This window comes from Pelodiscus sinensis, chromosome 1 (assembly GCF_052426305.1).
Source record: "Pelodiscus sinensis isolate ZL-2025 chromosome 1, ASM5242630v1, whole genome shotgun sequence".
In the NCBI taxonomy this organism is placed as follows: domain Eukaryota; kingdom Metazoa; phylum Chordata; order Testudines; family Trionychidae; genus Pelodiscus; species Pelodiscus sinensis.
Genome location: NC_143052.1, coordinates 153462660 through 153483814, shown reverse-complemented (window position 1 = coordinate 153483814; position 21155 = coordinate 153462660). Strand labels below are relative to the sequence as shown.

At 42.1% G+C, this 21155-nt stretch overlaps 1 protein-coding gene across 2 annotated transcripts in view; it reads right to left on the bottom strand.

The window, feature by feature from the left end:
* Positions 1-319: 319 nt before the first annotated feature.
* The window catches only part of ATG3 (autophagy related 3), a 33067-nt gene continuing 12231 nt past the window's right edge, over positions 320-21155 (bottom strand). For both annotated transcript variants that reach the window (XM_075906881.2, XM_075906889.2), the window contains 8 exons: positions 20120-20227; positions 17836-17885; positions 14671-14749; positions 14085-14119; positions 13702-13857; positions 11826-11953; positions 2239-2307; positions 320-575 (listed from right to left, as the gene is read on the bottom strand). In XM_075906881.2, the coding sequence (XP_075762996.2) occupies positions 494-575; positions 2239-2307; positions 11826-11953; positions 13702-13857; positions 14085-14119; positions 14671-14749; positions 17836-17885; positions 20120-20227 (707 nt within the window). In that variant the 3' untranslated portion in view covers positions 320-493. The remainder of the gene's footprint in view (positions 576-2238; positions 2308-11825; positions 11954-13701; positions 13858-14084; positions 14120-14670; positions 14750-17835; positions 17886-20119; positions 20228-21155) is intronic.

Below are 21155 nucleotides of genomic sequence, written 5' to 3'. Positions count from 1 at the left end.
CTATTTTTGCCTGCAGACATGATCACTTTCGCCAGCATTGTTTCAGAAAGGCACCTGAGCAAATCACAAGTTTCATCAAGTAGTTCTGAGATAGTCATGGATTATACAAAAACATTTGAACTGGAAGTTACTTGAAAAATAAGAAGTATTTTATTATGGAAGCCAAAAGAAACAAGTTTAGGCTTATACTGGAAAGCAAAGTTTTAACCTTTGATATGAAAGAGCTACTAGCTGTCAGTAAAAAGGTGCTTAAGGACTAACTAGATTAATAATATGTGAATATAAAAACCTATCCTGCAAGTACAGGAATGAAAAGTGGTTTATTTTAACACAGGTATTTATTAAAAAGTAAGGCTGGTAGTGGAACTTTTTATTTTGATGCATTAACTTGATAAAAGTTGAGTTACAGAAATGGAGTACAATGCTGAACAAACAAGTTACACTTTTTTTTAAAAATCAACCAGTAATTAGCATTGACATTTGTGATTTCTAATTACATTGTAAAGTGTCTTGTGTAGTCATATTCTATTGTTGGAATGACTGCTTGTACAAATTTCAAGAAAATAAGAAGGTACCTGAGTCTCTAGTTAAGGTAAACACAGAATAATATAATAATTAAATGTTTACTTTATATCCAAGAAAATTAGGTTGAATTATGCCTTTTATAAGTGACCTGAATCTTACTACCATTTCATTACAGTAAGAAAAGTACAGCTTAGAAAGTCTAAAGGGGTTAAGAAAACAATATATTAATATAGTGAAGAATGACATTTCTCAAAACTGTTACAATTTGATCAGGTATTATTTCCAGTTCAAGAAATTCATCAGATTTAAAAAAAAAAAAAAAAAACTTTACCCTGATCACACTAATCTAGTTTTACATGATATACAATGTATGTCCACTGAGGGTGCATCTAGACTACATGCCTCTGCTGACAGAGGCATGTAGATTAGACTACCCGGCATAGAAAAATGAAGCGGCGATTTAAATAATCGCCGCTTCACTTAAATTTACATGGCTGCCGCGCTGAGCCAATCAGCTGTTTGTCGGCTCAGCGCGGTAGTCTGGACGCGCGGGGGGTCGACATCAAAGGCATTTGTCGACCTCCTAGGTATGCCTCATCCCAGGAGGCATACATGGGAGGTCGACAAATGCCTTTGATGTCGACCCCCACGCGTCCAGACTACCGCGCTGAGCCGACAAATAGCTGATCGGCTCAGCGCGGCAGCCATGTAAATTTAAGTGAAGCGGCTATTATTTAAATCGCCGCTTCATTTTCCTATGCCGGGTAGTCTAATCTACATGCCTCTGTTGCCAGAGGCATGTATTCTAGACGTATCCACAATGTGTCTTCAGGTTACCCAATTTAACTTGCTTTAGACATACATCAAACTACACAGTCTGTCCCTTCTATACCCAGTTGGTATAAAACAAACACTATAGTTTGTAAGCTCCGGCCATCTGAAGAAGTGGGCTGTGCCCACGAAACGTCATGGTACTATCTACATGTTTTGTTAGTCTATAAAGTGCTACCAGACCATTTATTGTTTTTTAAGTTTATTTTAGAGTTTGTGTCCATCTTGAATAGTAGCAGAATGACCATCAGAGCAATGTGAAGGGTTAAAATCCCACACTATTCACTTAATTAGCAGCATCCTATCCTGGTACAACTTTGTTTATTCCAGGCCTAAAGCTAGTTGCTACAAAAGCTGCTTCTGATTCAGTTTCCACTAGCACCACAGTTGTCTTCCCTTAGAACAGGAAAGCCAAAGGAACGGATTCATTTCAATGGACACTGGCACTTTGAAAGTGGCATTTCTGTCTGAAACGGTACTATTATATTGTGTGTAATTATTGTACCAACTGCTATTACAAAAATCAATTAAGATCCCTCGTCTCACAGAGATCAGAGAAAATACTATTTGTACAAATGCAACTAACAGAAAAGTGAAGTTAACAAGTAAGAATACATGAATTATTTTCACTGTTGGTCAGTTGTATTTGCTTTATGAACTAGCATGACATCATTTACACACTTTGCTGAGGGAGATACCACATGCTTGCTACTTCTCAATTCCTATGCATAAGAAAAAATTGCTAATCTAAAATTACTTCAGGAGCATTAAGCCTCATAAATTACTGCAAAACAACATTGTAGTAATGAACAGAGGATGGATTATAACTTTATTAGACAGCATACTCTTTAGAGGTCTCCCGATATTCCATGGAAAGGATACATATGAACTCCAAGTTCTCCCCCACCTTCTGCAACTGTTTCAATTATTTTCTTCATCACTTCGGCATGCCTGAAAGTAAATTGGGAATCTTAGAAATATCACAACAAGACAGCTCTGTTTTCCATAAATCAATAAAATTAGATTACTTGTGCAGATTAATAGCCTTAAAAATATGACTGGATGGTCACAGAAAGTGGCATTTGGATAGGAATTTTGTCTAAAACCAGCTCCAAATCATAATTAAAAGTCATTACAAACTAATAGCTGTTTGGTTCTAAAGAAATAGGACATACTTAGTCCATATCAGAATATGCCCTGAAGAACGTTATCCTTGTTAATAGTTTCATAGAATCACAGAGCAGGAAGAGACCTCAGGAGGTCATCAAGTCCAGCCCCCTGCCCAAGGTAGGACCAATCCCAACTAAATCAACCCAGCAAACTAGCCATCTCAACCGGACAAATAACTTCATGTGGTTAGTGGCTAGCGTGTTGGACACCACCGGTTTTAAGCGCTATACAGTTTGCTTTGAATTTATTCCTCCTAGAGACAGGAAAGGCTTGATCATCCCTGCCTGGATCCAAACTTGAGCTTCCAGATCTGATGCTCAAAATACTAAGAAATATTTTGGCCACTGGCAATTCTAAATTTCACACACACCATCTGTCATACAAGCCAAGTTATATAATCTGTCAGTAATTGTTCTCTGCTTCTGCTATCACCTGAAGCATCTCAAACATGGATCCATATGTCTCAGTTATTGGCATTCTAAAAACTGGAAATGTTTCTCTTGTAAAGTGTTTAGCATTTTAAGTCACCATGTTTTGACATGGTTCATTACGCATATCTGGAGAAGTCATATAAGTAGCTATGTATACTGCCAATGCATCACAACTTTTCACAACCCATGTAGAGTCTTAAAATTAAAACGACTGTCTGACAAGTTTCTAATATAACATTTTGTAGATATGGCAGGGCAGGGCACAGCAGTGAAAAGGGGCATAGAGTGAGGAGAGAGGACAGAGGTGGCTAGCTGCTCGGGAAAGAAGGAGGCAGCAAGAATGACAAAGGAGTTGTTTCACTTTGCTGCTTTATTTTATGCTTTTGTAGTCTAACATTAATTTTTGAAAAATCCTGAGGATAAGACGACAAACCAAGGGAAGACCATGAAGAAATTAACAGGATTTTTTAAAATAGTCATCTCACACTGATCACTATTTAGGGAAGTTTACAGAATTTTGTGAAAGGGTTCAGATGACACAATATAAATGCTTACGCAGATGGCTATTTGTATTCAGTCACAAGTTTATTAGCTCAAATTCTAGCCACCTTGCTAGTATAGTTCTGAGATGCAAAAGCGTGGTTGCCACATTATTAAAACGGATATTGTGAAATGGAATGAGTCAGAGAAAAAGTGCTGTTGGGCAATATTAGGGGACTATATTTCTCTGTCTTCCCATGCACTTGCTGAGCAGTCATAATCCATTAATATTTTTATTAGTCCTACTGCAATATTACTGCAGGATGCATTGACAAAATTTAGCACAGCAGAAGCTTTATATATATATTTTTCAGGAGCAGGCAAGTTGCTAGCCTCTGATTTCTCCCCTGTGAGTTCAGTCACGCTTAGTCGGTTTCATTCCAGTTCAGATAGTAAAGAAATTCATTGTGGCCGCTGAATTCTTCACCTCGAGACAGCAGAGCAATGCTACTGCTTGGTGGAAGAACTAGAACATTATCACGGCTATTTTTCATTACATGTTCTAGCCATAAAACACTGCCATTGTGTTTCTCAGAGTGCAAGGCCTAGGACAGATTTCAATCATGTGCAATTCCATAGAAACCAGCTTATTACAGGTTGAACCTCTGAAAACCTGGTATGAATGCTCCTGGACCAGAGAACCCAGAAGTCTAATGGTAGGAGTGACAGCAGCGTCGCTGGGGACAGAAGGGCCAGAGCCCCACAAAAATGCTGGGCCGGAGAATCCCAGCAGCCCATGGCAGCACAGGGATGGGGGCCAAAGAAGCCCAGCCACCCAAGGCAGCTTGGGGCTGGAGAATCCTGACAGCCCGGAGCCAGGGAAATTTGGTCACCCAGAGCAGTGTGGGACCAGGGAAACATAGCAACATAGAGCTGGAGAATCCCGAACATCCATGGCAGCCCAGGAACAGAGAACTCTGGCAGCCCACAGCAGCATGAGGCCAGGAGCTGGAGAATCTTATTTGTGCACTTAAAGGGAAGCAAAAATAAAATTTCAGTATGAACCACAAGCCTTCGCCCTTAAAAGCAGATAAGGAAGAGATAGCAGTACTACAGTCTTTATAAGACGAAGCCAGACATGCCAGGCTCAGTCAATCACAGTTTTAAAGTCGTCATCTTGGGAGATGCTTTGGGAAGTATGATAAAGGATGGTTACCTTGACTCACAGGAGAGATTTAAGGAACAGATGGGAAATTGTATTTTTGCTAAACATTATCCTATATCCATACTACACGGTATGAACTTCAAAAGAATGCAAAGGAAAGTGAGGCAGCCATGTGGAAACTGCGATCTGAAGAATTCTGCTACCTAGCATGACCTTGAAGGCTTTGTTTAGTCTAGAGTTCTGTAGCTAGAATTAAATGTTTGCCAATTAATTTGAGCTGTGTAGATAGTCCACCAATGCTTGTTTCACTACAGACATTTGATATGCCCTGTAACCCAAGCTAGACTAAAACATTTGTATTCTAGAATAAAAGTTTGCAAATGATGATCTACACATGCCACAATCATGTTAGTTGGCTTAAATTAACTAGTAGTCAATTAGTTACAATAGGACTAAACTTTCATCCGGATAATGTCAAACATTGCTATTCCTACCAAAGATGATTTGGTGACAGCCATACATTGAACTTCTTTAATCTCACAGGCTTCAATAAGTGCAACAGCCATAAAAATATGCTTCCTTGCTGATAATTTTCTTGCTGATAATTTGTTCTCCTGATTCCAAGGATCCTGCTTCCTACAGAGGCCAAAAGAACTTCCAGGGAAAATCTTTCAGACTTCAGTGCCTTGAACATGTGTTGAGTACTTAAGTTAGTCACTTAAGTTTGAAAACGTTGGCTTGGGGGTTTAGTTACACCATGTGAATTGTGCAGGTTGTGGCCATTTAAAAAAAAAAAAAAGTTAGGTCAAAAGAAAATATGCTTTCCAGGATGGAATGAAACAGGTCGGTCAGGACCAACAAAAGGGATTCTCTGTTGGGCTTTTACCATGACAAAATTTCAACAATAGGAAAGAAAGTTTTAATAATCCAACAGGTAAAATTTAAGGATACCCCATAATCAAATATATATTGTGGAACCTGGTTATGAAGATGACTTCTGTAGTTGCTCAAACATAAGGAAGTAAATGATAACTAGTAGGAAGACTTGCATTATCTCTAGCTGCAGCTTCCACAATCTGCAAACTGACCAACACCCAGCCATTTCAGAAAGCACTAAATTTGGATACACTAGATGATCTCCCTTCTCTAATTCCACAACACACTTGTAATGCAAACTATAAAGTAAATCTGCTAAACTTTCGAAGTACATCATAGACACTGAAATGAATAGGAGTGAGTCCTTCAGTTGACAGTATATCAACCACTTTTTTGGTGAATTCTTTAGTCACTAAAAAATGTATTTCAGGTCAAAGTATGTGTGAAATGATGTCAAGTTCACCAAAGAGTTTTGAGCAAACAAATATCAATGTTTCAAAGAGGTGAAAGTCACATTTCATTTTGACCTGACTTGAGGACTTTAAATTTTGATTGTGGGCACAGGAAAGCAAGTCTAAGTCATGGACAGAGCTGGTAATGCCCCCAATTCCTTAAAACTCATTAGGCTAAGAGATACCAGGTTCAATTCTCCACCTCGAGAAGGAATTAGAATTTAGGTCTCCCACAGCATAGGAGAGTATCCTAGCCCCTGGAACAAAGGATGCACTGGTAAGAGGCTCAATTTCTCCTATTGAAGCTACTCTACTTTTTGTAGGTAAACAATTATGTGACCATAGGACTTGAACCTGGGTCTCCCACATCCCAGATGCAAACCCTAAAACCCACAGGCTACAGAGTCTCACTTTCCCTGATCAGTCACTGTTTATTGCCCAGTTTCTACTTCTACAAATGTGTGGATCAGCATTTATTATGGACAGACTGATTAAATGAGTGCCAATTTACTGACTTGCTGTTAGTTGTAGTCATCAAATTGCTTTTACCCATCATGTGGTTGCCAAAACACAACTTGCGTAACAACTTTGAACAAAACATGTTAAGTCTCAACAAACGGTAGGCATGCAGTTTGTCATGGCATCCCTTTTTCAGTTCTGCCTTCGAAACAGAATAATGTGAATACATTCCACGGAAGAAACTACTAAGTGAACAGGCGGCTATAGCGTTTTGAGACAACAGGTACTTTCCCAGTTGTCGTCAAATGTAGCTCTGCATATTCCACATTGCACAATTTATGGCGTGGGGTAAGAAAGCAACAGAGAAAAGAGAGGAAAGACTGGAACTTCTCTGTGAAGCAAAGATTAAAGCAGCACTCTTGACTACTTCTCTTTCTACATGAAATATCTAGGGGTAGCTTGGAGTCCAACAAGACTTTTTAACACCAAAAGTCAAGTGGGTAATTCCTATTTAATAGAGTAGACACCTTCAACCCCACAGCTCCTGCCCATGCCCTCCCCAAACAGTTCCATACCATCTAATTCCTAGACCACAAGGCCAGAATAGACCACTCTGATCATCTATTCTGACCTTCACATTGCAGGCCACAGACCCTCATCCACCCCACACCTCTGGTAGAATTACGGAAATCCTCAAAATATGGTTTAAAGACTTCAAGTTACACAGAATCTACCATTTACAATTCAGCTTGATCCTCTGATGGTTCTGAAGCCCAAGTCAGCTTCCTCTCTCACCAGGGCTCCTTTAACATAGGTACATAGCCAGATGAGATGGTAAAGAGCTACTTACCAAACAAGCCACAACTGCCCAGATCCAACTTTTCTGGCTCTTTGAGAGAGCATCTATTTAATTAAAACCTGTATATGCCTCTTAGAGTCTGTAGCTGCCTTAGTACTATCAAAAGCAAGTAGTCAATTTTACTAGAACCAGCAAGTTATCTACCTCATGTCCACAGCCAGAACATATACTAACAAGACCTATATTATCTGTATCACACTCTGGCCTGAAGCCAGAATGACAGGATGCAGGGAAGCTTGAAGCACTGGCTAATATTGGAACGATCTCTCTACAATCTCAGCTTTCCTTGTCCAACACACCATACCCCAAAACGGGAAGAGCAGCAATTTAAGAAACTATCAACATAAAAAAACTCTTTCTTGAGCATAGGCTCAATAGTGCTGACATTTTGCTCCACTGGGGTGGGGAAGGGAGTGGAGGTCAAGAGGTTTGTGACAGCATCTACTGACAGTGTTCTCCAATGAGATTATCATCCCTACTCCCCTTAACCATCTATGAGAGGGCTCTAGAACCCAGGTGAGTAAAACTCAGCTGGAGAAGAAGTTACCTTGTTTGCCATCCTGAGAGCAGACTCATGTTGGTAGGGGGAAGGAAGGCCAAGGAAGCAAGATATTCAGATGAACAGAGGTGGGCAACAATTTTTTGTCAGGGGCCACTTCAGAAATTTTTGAAGTGGCCCTGGGCTGCTCCGGAAAGGGCAGGGCCAGGATATTTCCCTGCTTCCACACCCACAGACCCCGATTGCTCTGGAGGTGGGGGAGCACTTGAAGTCTTTGCTGACCCCCAAGATTCCCCCTAGGTGCCCATGCCCCTGGCAGTGGGAGGAGACTTCATGCACCCCACCCTCTACCTCCAGGCCAATAAGGACTTGGTGGCAGGAGAATGCGAAGTCTCCTCCCGCCCTGCCAGGATTGCATGGTGCTTCTAAGCACCGTGTGCTCCTGGCAGGGCGGAGGAAACGTCGTGTGCTTCCCCACCAGCTCCAGGCTCTAATTGGCCTGGGGGTGGGGGAGTAGCAGGGCCTCCAAGGGCCGGATCAATTCACTAGGTGGGCTGGATTTGGCCTGTGGAGGCCCTTTTGCCTACCACTGGCATAGAGAATAGTTTGCAGATGATACCAAACAGAGGGGTTGCAAGTGCTTTGGAGGACAGGGTCATAATTCAAAAGGATCTGGAGAAATTGGAGAAATGGTCTGCGGATGGAGTTCAATAAGTTCCACTTAGAAAGGAACAATCAATCAGTTTCATACATTATGACAGAACCCCCCCTACCCACCATGCTTTGTGCCCATAAGACAATTTCACAAATATGCACAACTCGAAGATGCTTAGAACAAAATACCTCATGTAACCTATCAATTTTTCATGTCAATCTGCGAGATCTGTTTTTCTCTGGTTTTGGTGTATGCACCACTCTTGTACGTAAAGTTAGAGATATGGGATGGGAAATGGCTTATGGCTTTAAATGTGCAAATGAAAGCCATCAAGAGTGCTTTCAATGCTCAGACATTACAGGTAGTCACCTAGAGTAGATATTGAAAACAGCCACTTTTGTCCTTTAAGTCTAAGCAGTGGTTGGTCTTAGGAAGACATCTGACTACCCTAACTGGTAGGGTCTAACCAGGTAATTTTCCATGGAAGGTGGAATGTAGAAACAAAGAATTCCTGCCCAAAAGAATGCAGGATGCAAAGTTTTCAGGCTCTTTGTCTTTGGATGGCATGAAACATCCAAAAGGATGCAGAGACTCCAGGGAAAAAAGGATCTTCCCTAGTTTGGGGTTTTAGCCTAAATCAGAATAGTTTTAGGGTAAACTTAAAATAAGCTCTAGTGCAGGGGTTCTCAACCTTTTTCAGTCCCTGTACTCCCTTGGCTTTTAATAAACCTTCCCATACGCCCTATTCAATATGAAAGGAAATAAATTCTGGACTCTAGAATCCACAACTTTTTTCACTAACACTACTACTTTTGGAATATTTCAATTAGGATAATCTAGTTATTTACCAAATATTCCCCATACCCTCTTGACAAGCTTCTTGTACCCCCTGGGGGTACGCGTACTCCAGGTTGGGAACCCCTGCTCTAGTGTGTTAGAACTAGCTATGCGTTTTCTTTTATTTTACATCTGTTATTTACTTTGCTCTATTCTCACTTGCAACAACTTAAATCCCCACTGTTTGTACTTAATAAAATTACTTTTATTTACTATCAGGCCCAATGTAAATAATTGTTACCTGGGGGAACAATGTGAACATCCTCTTTTCATTGTTAAAGGGGGTGTGCCTGAATGGTTTATTTGGGGTTCTGATCACATTTGGGGGGTTGGTTTCCTGGATGTTGTGCCTGAAACTGCATTCTCCTCAGACCTGAAAGGATTCAGTGTCTGCACTGCTCTTTGATGAGGGTGGAGGGGAGGTAGTGATCTCAGCTCTGTGCTTTGGCTGGGGAAGACCAGGAGATTTGGTCCAGCAGGACAGGGTAGTGAGAAGCCCCAGACAGCAAGGAGGAAAGTGTCAGTGACTGTTTCAGCATACTGGGAAGGAGGCCCAAGGGGTCTTCTGTGACCGCACCCAGTCATACACATACAAAATGGGAAGTGATTGGCTACGAAGGAGTACTGTAGAAAAGGATCTAGGGGTCATAGAGGAGCACAAACTAAGTATGAGTCAGTGTTGCACTGTTGCAAAAAAAGCAAACATCATTCTGGGATGCATTAACAGGAGTGTTGTAAGCAAGACACAAGAGTTATTCTTTCCCTCTCTGCAGTTAAGGCCTCAACAGGGATATTGTGTCTACATCCAGGCACTACATTTCAGGAAAGATGTGCAGAAATTGGAGAAGGTCCAGAAAAGAAAAATAATTAAAGGTCTAGAAAACATGACCTGTGAGGGAAGATGAAAAAACTGGGCTTATTTAGTCTGGAAAAGAAATGACAGTGGGGACAGGATAGCAGCTTTCAAGTATACAAAGAGGAAGGAGAAAAATTATTCTCCTTAACCTTTGACGATAGAAAAAGCAGCAATGGGCTTACACTGCAGCAAGGGAGGTTAAGGCTGGACATTAGGGAAAACTCCCTGTCAGGGTAGTTAAACACTGGAATAAATTGCCGAGGGAGGTTGTGGAATATCCATCATTGGAGATTTTTAAGAACAGGTTAGACAGACACCTGTCAAGATGATCTAGCTCAGGGCTGGGCAAGATGCTCTCTTGCTCTAGCACTTGGATCCGGCCAGCTTCTGGCTCCACTGCTAATGTGTTGCCTCGGAGCTGACCGGAAGGCATGAGCCCTTTCAATTGCTTTAAATAGAAGCAAGTTGAAAGGGCTCGCAGATCCCAGCTCCGCTGCTAACATGTTGCCTGGGAGCCACCAGGGAGGCATGGGCCCTTTCAATTCCTGCAATTTAAAGGGCTCGCTCTTTCCAGACAGCTGCCAGGGAACATGGTAGCAGCCTCCTAGCAGGTGCAAACCTTTAAATTGCTATTTAAAGAGCTTGTAGCTCCTGGAGCTAGAGCCAGGAGCCTTTTAAATAGCAGCAATTGAAAGGGTTCCTGGCCTGCGGCCCCCCTGCCACTCCCCCAGCCCAAGTCCAATCGAGTCCTGGGGATGGGTGAGTGCGTAAAGTCTCCTACCCCCACCAGCTACATGTGGCACCAGGGGAACGTCCAGCTGTTCAAAACAACTGGCAGATCTCTCTAGGTGCTGCATGCCCAGGGGCTGGGAGGAGGGGGAGGCTTAGACTTCATGTGCTCCCCCACCCCCAAGCCAATCAAGATCTGCAGATGATGAAGTCTCCTGGCCCTGACCCTTCTGCCCAAGGCCCCGTCCCTTTCAGGATGGCCCACAACCACTTCACAAATTTGTGAAGTGGCTCCCCTTCAAAAATTATTGCCCATCCCTGATCTAGATGGTGCTTGGTCCTGCCAGTGGGCAGCAGACTGAAATGGACAAACCCTCGAGGTTTCTTCCAGTTCTAATATTCTATCATTCTATGAATACAGGCAAAAATCTAGTTTCTTCACATGTAAGAGTCTAAGCATAGCTGTCTGCCACCTTCTGGAATTGATGTGAAAGTGCACGTATGACAGACCTTTTTTGACTAGATACACAAAAACAACCTATAGTAGCTTTCAAAATACAAGAGGTTTTTGGTAAACAATTAACCTTCCTAAAAAGCCATGGTAGAATTGAATACAAATGTTTTTGCAGAAAAAAAGATCAAAACTAGAGTAGCCTGATCCAGAATGTTGTGACTTTTTAAAGAAAAGACTCAGACAATACAGTTTTGAGACACTAATACAAAACAGAGGCACAAAGGAAAAACCTAACCAATTCTCTTAATGCATGTCTAGCACTGAGTTCAGAGATGGCTTCTTAATCAATTGTGACTTTTCTTCTCAGTGCAAAAGTTAACAGCCCATGCAAACAGACAGCTACAGAAAAGTGTCCAGGAAATGGGAATTTATGATAGATAGATCAACAATAGATGGAGAAAAGGCAATTTTAATTAAACAGAATAACCTTTTCAGTCTTTCAGCATTTCTTTACTGAATCCAGCTTATGCACATGTTATGAAGATACCTGCATGGATGAACTGAACACATGGGCGGTGGAGGAAGATGGGGATGATTTTCAATTGTTACTGTTTTCTTGACATGATCTTGACTAATATCTTCATACATGTGGTCCACTGTTAAAGGCTGCCGTTGCTGAAAAGAAATATGTAACAAAGTATCACACAGATGGAATCATTGCTCCTACTCAAAGTTTAATAGCACTAAAGTATAATTTTACAGGCATATAGGCACTCTCTGCCAAAAGGACCCCAAAGCACTTTATAAACTAGATATATAGCACCAAAGTGGCAAGCCACCATAGGGACAAAGAGGATCTTAATGACAAGGCAAACCTTTACTCTTATGAAAAATGCTACAGGATCCATAGGATCCACTCAGAGCAGATGTAATACTGCACTGTACTTTATTGATAGTACACTGGGGAAGCTGGGAGCTGACCTTGTGGTTCCAGGAATCTAGATATTTCTAGACTTGAGACTTAGGATTACTAGACAAACTTACAAGATTCCATAGCCTTAAGAGGAAGAATGCTTTCCTATTCAACTGTCCTGCTACCTGTAAATACTGGTTTACTCTTTCTTGCTTTACTGATAGCAGGCTTATTGGTTTTCATTCTTGTTTATGCTGAAGAGTGAACAGCTCAGAGAAAAAGAATCTTTTATTGCATGTGCATCCCCACAACTGGGTACCAAGATCTAATTACACAACCACACAAAGGCTACGTCTACACTGGCCCCTTTTTCGAAAGGGGCATGCTAATTTTAAACTTCGGAATAGGGAAATCCACGGGGGATTTAAATATCCCCCGTGGGATTTAAATAAAGATGTCCGCCGCTTTTTTCCGGCTTGGGGAAAAGCCGGAAAAAAGCGTCTAGACTGGCCCGATCCTCCGGAATAAAGCCCTATTCCGGAGGATCTCTTATTCCTACTTCAAGTATTCTCTTATTAAGTAGGAATAAGAGATCCTCCGGAATAGGGCTTTATTCCGGAGGATCGGGCCAGTCTAGACGCTTTTTTCCGGCTTTTCCCCAAGCTGGAAAAAAGCGGCGGACATCTTTATTTAAATCCCCCGCGGATTTCCCTATTCCGAAGTTTAAAATTAGCATGCCCCTTTCGAAAAAGGGGCCAGTGTAGACGTAGCCAAAGTGTGGTGAGCTTGCTTTTACTTCTTCTCACAGGCCCAGTAAATCTTGGCTGAACCTTGGCTTTATATTGATCTCCTCACTTCTTCTCTTAAACATGTAATCAAGTACCAACAAATTGCTCTTACTGAACCTCCCAAATCCAGCTGAACCTCCCAAATCTGGGACTCTCTGGTCCAGCAACATCTGTGGTCTGGTAGGGCCACGGATGTTGCTGTACCAGAGCCTCGTAGGAGGTGGGAGCAATGTAGGGGTTGAGGAGCCCTGGTGGGACCGGGAGGCATCTGGGGAGTCCCCGCCTTGGCCAGGCATCTCAGAAAACCCCCGGTGGCAGGGGAGCTGGAGTGACCAGGCAGCCTTTGCTGGGGAACTTCCTGGCTGAAATGGGGCTGGCAGAGGAGGGCAGCCAGAATCCCTAGCAGCAGTGAGGTCAGTCGTACAAGCGGGGCGGGTGACCGAGTGCTCTGGCTGGGGAACCCCAGCAGCAGCAGGGCTAGCAGTGGCTGGGTGGCCCCAGCCAGGAACCCTGGGGAACACCATGTGGCAGCAGGGCTGACAGTGACCAAGTGGTTCCCACCGGAAACTCTGGGACATCCTGGGGCAGCAGGCGGGCAGCTGAGTTGAGAGCCATGCTGGGGATGTTAGGGGGGTCAGCGGCAAGGCAGGGAGCCCCAAGGAGAAGAGCCTGGGATTGGAGGGGGAGAGAGAATGAGGGGGAGAGACGAGCTACAGCTATACCTCATCATATCCAAATAACCACAGCCTTGGAGTCTGGTAGTATTTGTCATAAGTGATATAGAGGTCATAAGTTCTGGTCTGCAGGATGGCATCTTCTCCTCCAACGTCAGCTTTAGGTTTGCTAGCTTCTGCTATTTTTCGTGTGTCAAGAGTTGCCTGAGGGTCAAGATTTAAGATAAAGAATAAAGTCAACAACAGTAAAACAAATATTTATTCACCTTTGCCCCATACTTAAAACAGCGTCTGAACACCATGGTAACTGACAGAGTACAATATTAATTTACAATAAGGAACAGTGCTTTTTAAAGTTTCCTAGCAAATGCATTAAGAAAGGAGAAAAGCACATTAGCCATGATAGAGGAGGTTGAAAACAGTTTACTCACATCATCTGTCTCCAATAGACCACTCTCTTCATATTCTGAAAGAAAAGAACATATACTAGTACATGCCAAGTTTGTAATTAGTAATCAGAAGCCTAAATATTTGCCACCAAGAGTGCCTCCTTAAAATCTGCAATCAACTTGCATACATGCTTTATACAAGTAGACTTCCTAATTTTCCTGTGCCATTCAACTATAACTAGACTCTAATACTGTAAATCTGACAGATCGGCTACTATGCAGCTCCACTGGACATTCATTATGGAAGCTTCTAGGAAGTCAGCATCTCTCACAGGGTGGGTTTCAGAAACTGAAGTTTGTGTACTCAACAGTCACAATGAGCTGCCATGCCAGACCTGTCTAGTCTGCTACCTATTGGTCTGATTTTCCAGTCACTAACACTTATGCATTCCAGTGAAGTTAATGGAGTTGTCGTGGTGTAAATTCAGCACAAGAAGAGAATCAGGTCCAACACGGGCCTGTTAATAGGCATTACATAGGAACAAGCAATAGTGCTTTCCCAAAGTGTGTGCTGCACTGATTATATGGCTGATATAAAGTGCATCGTATCCAACTTAAAGGAAAATACCTTCCATGTCAGCTGCTTCTCCTTCACCATCTTCATCATCCTCACAGGAGTCTGGATGTTCTGGTAGTTTTATATTCTCCTTTTAAGTTAAATTGAAAGCAAGTGAGACCAATGCTTTAAAGAGACTGGGGTTTAAGAGACGTGCTATGCAATTCATCTGCCTTGGAAAGTATTTACAAATGAGTATTTTCCATTTATTCCTATGAATCCAAACATCATAAATAAGAAAACTAATACTCACATTATCAGATACTACATTGTCAGGCATTTAAAGGTTTTTGTGTATTAAAAATCTCCTGAAAGTTATGAGATTCTGTATTTGTTTCCAGATCAGCTTTGCTTAGGCTTAAAGTCAAAGGATGTTTTTTCTAACTGTCCATGTCGTGAATTCTGCTCCGAAAACACATCTAATCCTATATCAACACCAAGACAGACACTCTGCTATCAGAGTGTAGCTCATGAGCCTATTGGTTCCCAAGGTAGAACTGAAGCCAGCTGTGTGGCTCCACCCTATATTCTTCATAGAAGTATTATTCCAATATGAATGTGTAACAAAGATCAATTTTAGGCAAGACAGGTCATGTGAGATGGTATTTGGTAAATCATATAATCTTTCCAATATGATTATCCTATTTGTATGCATGTATCTCTTTTGTATCAAAAGTTAAGATACAATTACAACTGTAGCCACCTGGGGAACACCCACCATACAGAACACAACCAGCCTGGATGGGCCATTAGGGAGAATAATATGACTATGAAGATGCTAATTTCACTATCTTCCTGAGAAATTTCCTGTGATGCTGCAAATTCAGGTAATCATGTCATCTGGTACTGAACTCCCATTTTGGGCTTACAGTGTTTTTCCATTAAGAAGGGGTGCGAGGGGTCAAAGTGGGAAAAGGAGGATTGTACATCTTATGTAAGGCTCGAGAATCAATTTATCTTGGCTCATTTTTGCTTGAATGAAGAATCAGGAAAACAGACAAAAAGGGAAGAGGCGAAAGATTAGACCAAGGTTGGAAATAGCACTTGACCTGAATTTTAAGCCACAAACAAGAGCAGTTTGTCCTCAAGAAATTCTGCAACATGTTTCAAATGTTTTGGATGGGAAATTACAATTTGTAGCCAATTTATTTAGTGTATTAAGCTTAGTTCTATGTTTATTTGATCAGTGATCTGTTTGCTATCCCCTATGACCACTTAAAAATCTACCTTTTGTAGTTCATAACTGGGAAGGAGGGGCAAAATGTTATGGATATCTTCCTCCATTATTAAGAGAGGGGGTGAATTAGGGATGTAATAGTGTAGTCAATCAATTAATTGACTGATAAGCAAAAGCTTATTGGTTAATGCTATAGATTACATCCATTTCCTGCTCTCCCCACAGCGGTAAATGTTTTAGCAGGCTGGTCAGCAGCCCGGCTCAGTCCTGGCTCGCACCAGGTCCAAGACCCACCTCTGGTACAGCTCTGCATTTAAAGTGTTTTAGAAGCCAGGTGGACAGGTAGCCTGGCTCAGTTCTTGCTCTAGGAGCTCAGCTTTCCCCTCCCCTCCACTCCAAACAGGGGCTGCTGCCATTGTATCAGCAAAGGTAGCTGGATTTTAAACTGGCTCCCGTCATGGACCAGCTCCCACCTGGCACCCCACGCTGCTGCCTCAAAAACAGAGGCAGTGGAGTGGCAGAGGCTTCTTGGTAGTGGGGCCAGAGCACACTGGCTGCCGGCCCTGCACCCAGGGACTATAGAATAGTCATGTAACTGATAAGAATTCATGACGTTATTTGACTATTCAATTAACCAATAGATTTCTGTGCAGCACTCCAGAGGGTGTGTGCATGAATGCCTGGGCAATTCTTTAGCTTAGAGTATTGATTTCAGTGTTGGTGTCATTTTCCAGCTAAGTGTGTCTATCTCTGTGTGCGCACAGCAGGACAGAGTGAAGAAGCCCAGGCTGGTGGAATGGTGGGCTCACTGGAATCTCAGTACATCAGGTACCCCGGAAAGGGGTAGAGGAAACCCATCACAACAGCTTGCGCAGCTACATCACAAAGGCAATAGAGCTAACTGGAACAAGAAGTTGTCAGCAAAGAAGCGTGACTTGGAGACATAAGGAGCTGGTACATTGAGCAAGGCAATTTAAAGGAATCAAGTACAACTAACAACTAAATATCTGGTTTAAAGCCTGCCAGTGCCAGTTTTCCAAGTTTCATCTCTGCCCTATGATGATTTGAGAAGTATGGTGGAAGTTAATAAAAAATGAACTAAAAAGCATGTAGCTATTATAGTGTCTCAGCAACTGCAGATAAAAGTTTGGCAGGACATGCGACTGTTCAAATCAATATGTATCTTCTCTAGACTACCTAAAGGCACCAGAGTTTAAAAAACAACAATATAAAACCTGTTGAGTAAGCCCCATTTTACCATAAAATAGGATTTATTTTCTTACTCTAACAATTTGTCAGCATCCTACCTGTGCACATTTTCAGCTAAAGTTGAGTAAAATGAGTGTATAGCTGCATGTGGAATATTAATGAACGTGAATGCGCAACTGATATATTCCAGATTAACTGTGACTCATTCCATGATAATGGGAAGGGATCAATGTTCCTTCTATTTTTTCCCATCCATGTACAGAATGAATTTTGCTATGTGAACCAATATGGCAGTGATGTGTGTCAAGGGTGGTGGTGAGGGATTTGGACTCTGGGGAGGGGGCTCTGAACTGGGGTGCAGGGAGAATGAGGGCTTTTGGTTGGAACCAGCAATGATGGTTTTGGAGTTTGGCTGTCCTGGGGTTGTGACAGGGAGAGAGGACCTCCCATCCCAGCCCTCTCTTCCCCACAGCAGTATCTGGGCTGGGGAAGAGGATCTCTCCCCACTGCACTGCAGCCCTAGGGAGGTAAATGTGCAGCCACTGAAGACGCCATCAGGGGCTGCACAGGTGCACACCTTAGAGGAAACTTAGGAAGGGATACATGCTTACGCTGATATTATAGTGGGTTCACTAACGCACTTCATAGTTCACACCACCTTCACATATTTCCTGGCCCATATACTGATTTTTCATCTACATACTGTAATTAGCCTGGCCGCATAGGGACACTATGACAGACATCTATTTTACTTCAGCCTTCCAGTACAATATTCACAGCCTAAGAAATACCTTGCTTTCCAGTGTGATCTCCTTAACTGCTTCTGTCACGCCTCCAATACCTGTTGATTGAACATCAACACTGAATATAGTCCAAATTAGAAGAGCCTATTTCTTTTTCCCAGAATGGTATAAATGGCTCAGAAAGCAGCATTTTAAGAACTAGAAGGATACATGTTATTCAGTGCAGAAAAAGACTCTCTCCTGAGTAGGTTATGTAGGCTACTACAGACTAATCACACAGTGCAGACTTATGAGACAAGAGTTCCGATACAGGAGTTTCTGCACAAGTTATGCGTTGGGGACATAATTTAACTGATGACAGAGAGCTTTTACCACAGTCAGAGATTTAGACTAGCAGGAACACTATGCTATTCAATAACACTACTTTACTCATAGTAACATCAAGCATGTGAAAGCAAGGTGCACTCCAAGAGTAATCATTTGGGTATGTAGAAAGAACTACTATGCAATCAAAGCATCCTGTCTATGTAGCAGCCTTGTTCAACTACAAGCATGATGCTTTCTTAGCCAAATGTTATTTTTATAGTGCCATAAATGTGCAAAATACTTCAATACTGGCATACCCCTGTTCCAAGGAGCTTACATTGTAAAGTAGCAGCTTGCTGCTATCAATTAATTAGCATGAGGAGATAACCTAATACTCTGGCTACAGTAAAAAGCTTTGCACTGCTGTAAACTAATGTAGCCACTCAAAGCCGACAGGAGAGAACCCTTCCATTGGCTGGGAGCAGTGGTAACTATATTGGTGGAGAGGTGCTCCACACTCTTTTAAGGGTTATTCTCGAAAACACTCATCTTGGAATTCAAAGCCTGCCTTCTCAGGCTGTGCTAAAACAATCATCAACTCTCAAAATCAGAATGAAAAGAGTATGCTATGGAAGATTTTGCTAGGCACTTTAGAGTTAGGTTGACTACATGGTAGAATCAAGTGAACAGTTATTTTTAGTTCTTGAGTTTCCCCCTCATGGTGACAAAGGCCCCACTTTACAGAGAAGTCTTTCTTTGACCAAAACTTTCATATTTATGTAAAATAATAAGCTCTACAGACTTTCTGCCTATAAGACAATGAATGCTTTACAATCTATTTTCTGTAGTTAATTATGGTTTTATCATCCCAATTTATATAAAAGCCCTTAGGTATCAAAGACACAGGTAACATCTAATAGCAACACTGACTCTTTTGACCTCGTCTCAACAGCTCATGTAAAGTGGGACAATAGGAGTTGGCTACGTCTAGACTGGCCCCTTCTCCGGAAGAGGCATGCAAAGCAGGCAAGTCAGAATAGGGAAATCCACGGGGGATTTAAATATCCCCCGCGGGATTTAAATAAACATGGCCGCCGCTTTTTCCCCGGCTTGGGGAAAAGCCAGAAAAGAGCATCTAGACTGGTGCGATCCTCTGGAATAAAGCCCTTTTCCGGAGGCTCTCTTATTCCATGTTTATTTAAATCCCGCGGGGGATATTTAAATCCCCCGCGGATTTCCCTATTCTGACTTGCCTGCCTCTTCCAGAGAAGGGGCCAGTCTAGACATAGCCGTTATGTAAGTGCTACACAGGGAGAGAAAATCAACCTAAGATACGCAACTCCAGCTACGAGAATAGCAGAGTTGAAGTCAATGTACCCGAGGTTGAATTTCTGTGGCATCTCCACTGCAAGAGGTCCACAGGAGAAATTCTCCCATTGTCTTCCCTTACTCCTTATAACCTGGTGGAGTACTGGAGTCGAAAGGGGAACCATCAGCGGTTGATTTAGTAGGTCCTTACTTGCCCAGCAAAATTGAACCCCAGAATATCAACTTACTGGGAGACTGACGTTTAAACCCCTAGCGTTTAAACTGTAGCACATCTCAAACTCACTGACAAGAGGGATCAGTATGCCATTATTCTCCAAATAAGTGGAAGGGAATGGTGCTTTTATTTCTCTCAATCTCTCTATAGTTACAAGTTTTGTTCCTTGCATGTGGGATATTTTGCATATTATTATATCTGGTAAGCATCTCTATAGTGCATCTCAAAAGACAAATTATTAAGCACCCACACCTTTGAAATACTACCTCATTTCAGACAGAAGCAGGCTCAGAGAGGTTAAGCAACTTGCTAGTGTCACACACACACTAAACAGGAACTGAACTTGAAATGCAATTCAGGTCTCTCAGACCAGCTATTAAGACACATCACATTCGAGAAAGTTAATTTTAAAATTGAAATGTCTAATAAGAGTCTAAGTCTTTTATAATAGTGAGACAAATATAAAAACAAGAATTCAAATACCTGCATGGTGAAATGTATCTACCCATCCCCCATCACCATCATCTTCTTCTATAATTGCTTCCAGTTCATCTGAATACTCCATCTGTTTACACCGCTTGTAGCATGGCACTGTAAACATGAGCAAACTCTTACAAGTAATAGGATAAGTGCCATCAGATACTAGTTAAGAACAGAAAAATTCATACTGCAGAGCACCCTGCAGTGAATAAGGTTTCCCAGCCCCATTTGCTCTCTGTGGTACAAGGTTAAAAACTCAAGTTTAGACAATTTCAGTACATTTGGGATAATCCTTCAAGATTTCCAACCTAAATTATTCACATGAATTTAGCACAGGGGAAGGCACGACAGTACTTGGACACTAGTTAAGGAACTGGTACATTCCAAGCAGTGGTCAACCAAGCACCTCATATTTTTCCTGACCTGTAAGGGTCAGAAGGGAGTTTGAGTCTCAGAATTTTCTGAGACTGCCAACCATTTGGTGTAATCTGGGAACTACCTGTTTCATGCATATCATATGTCACTAATCAGGTTTTGGTCAGTGCAGATCTTGGCTGAATTTGAACATGTAACTTTTACTGGTTATGTGATGGTCAGACCTCGATGTAAAGTTCATGAGTCATGTAAGTAACAGATCAGTTGGTCACCTGAAGAACTGCTATTAACAGGAAGATGGTTATTTAAGATGATGAGTTTACTGTGTGTTATATGCAGGGCTTGCTGAACCGTGGCGAGCCCCGCTCACCAGCCACGCTGTCCAACGATCTGCGCACGTGCAGATCGTTCTGTGCATGCACAGATCGCCTGAACCTGGCTCTTGTATTATTTGTCGAGCCCTGGTCATATGCATATTCAAACATTAAAGCTGTGCTTGCTAAAATAAGGCTCTGTGTACACTACAAATTTGGTTGGCACACTGCATCAGTCAGGGGGATGTGAAAACACCCCCCCCCCCCACAAAAGTGTTGGTATAGACAGTACTAGGTCAGTGTCTCCTGCCAACGTAGCAACCTTTGCGCATTGAAGGTGAATTAGTTAT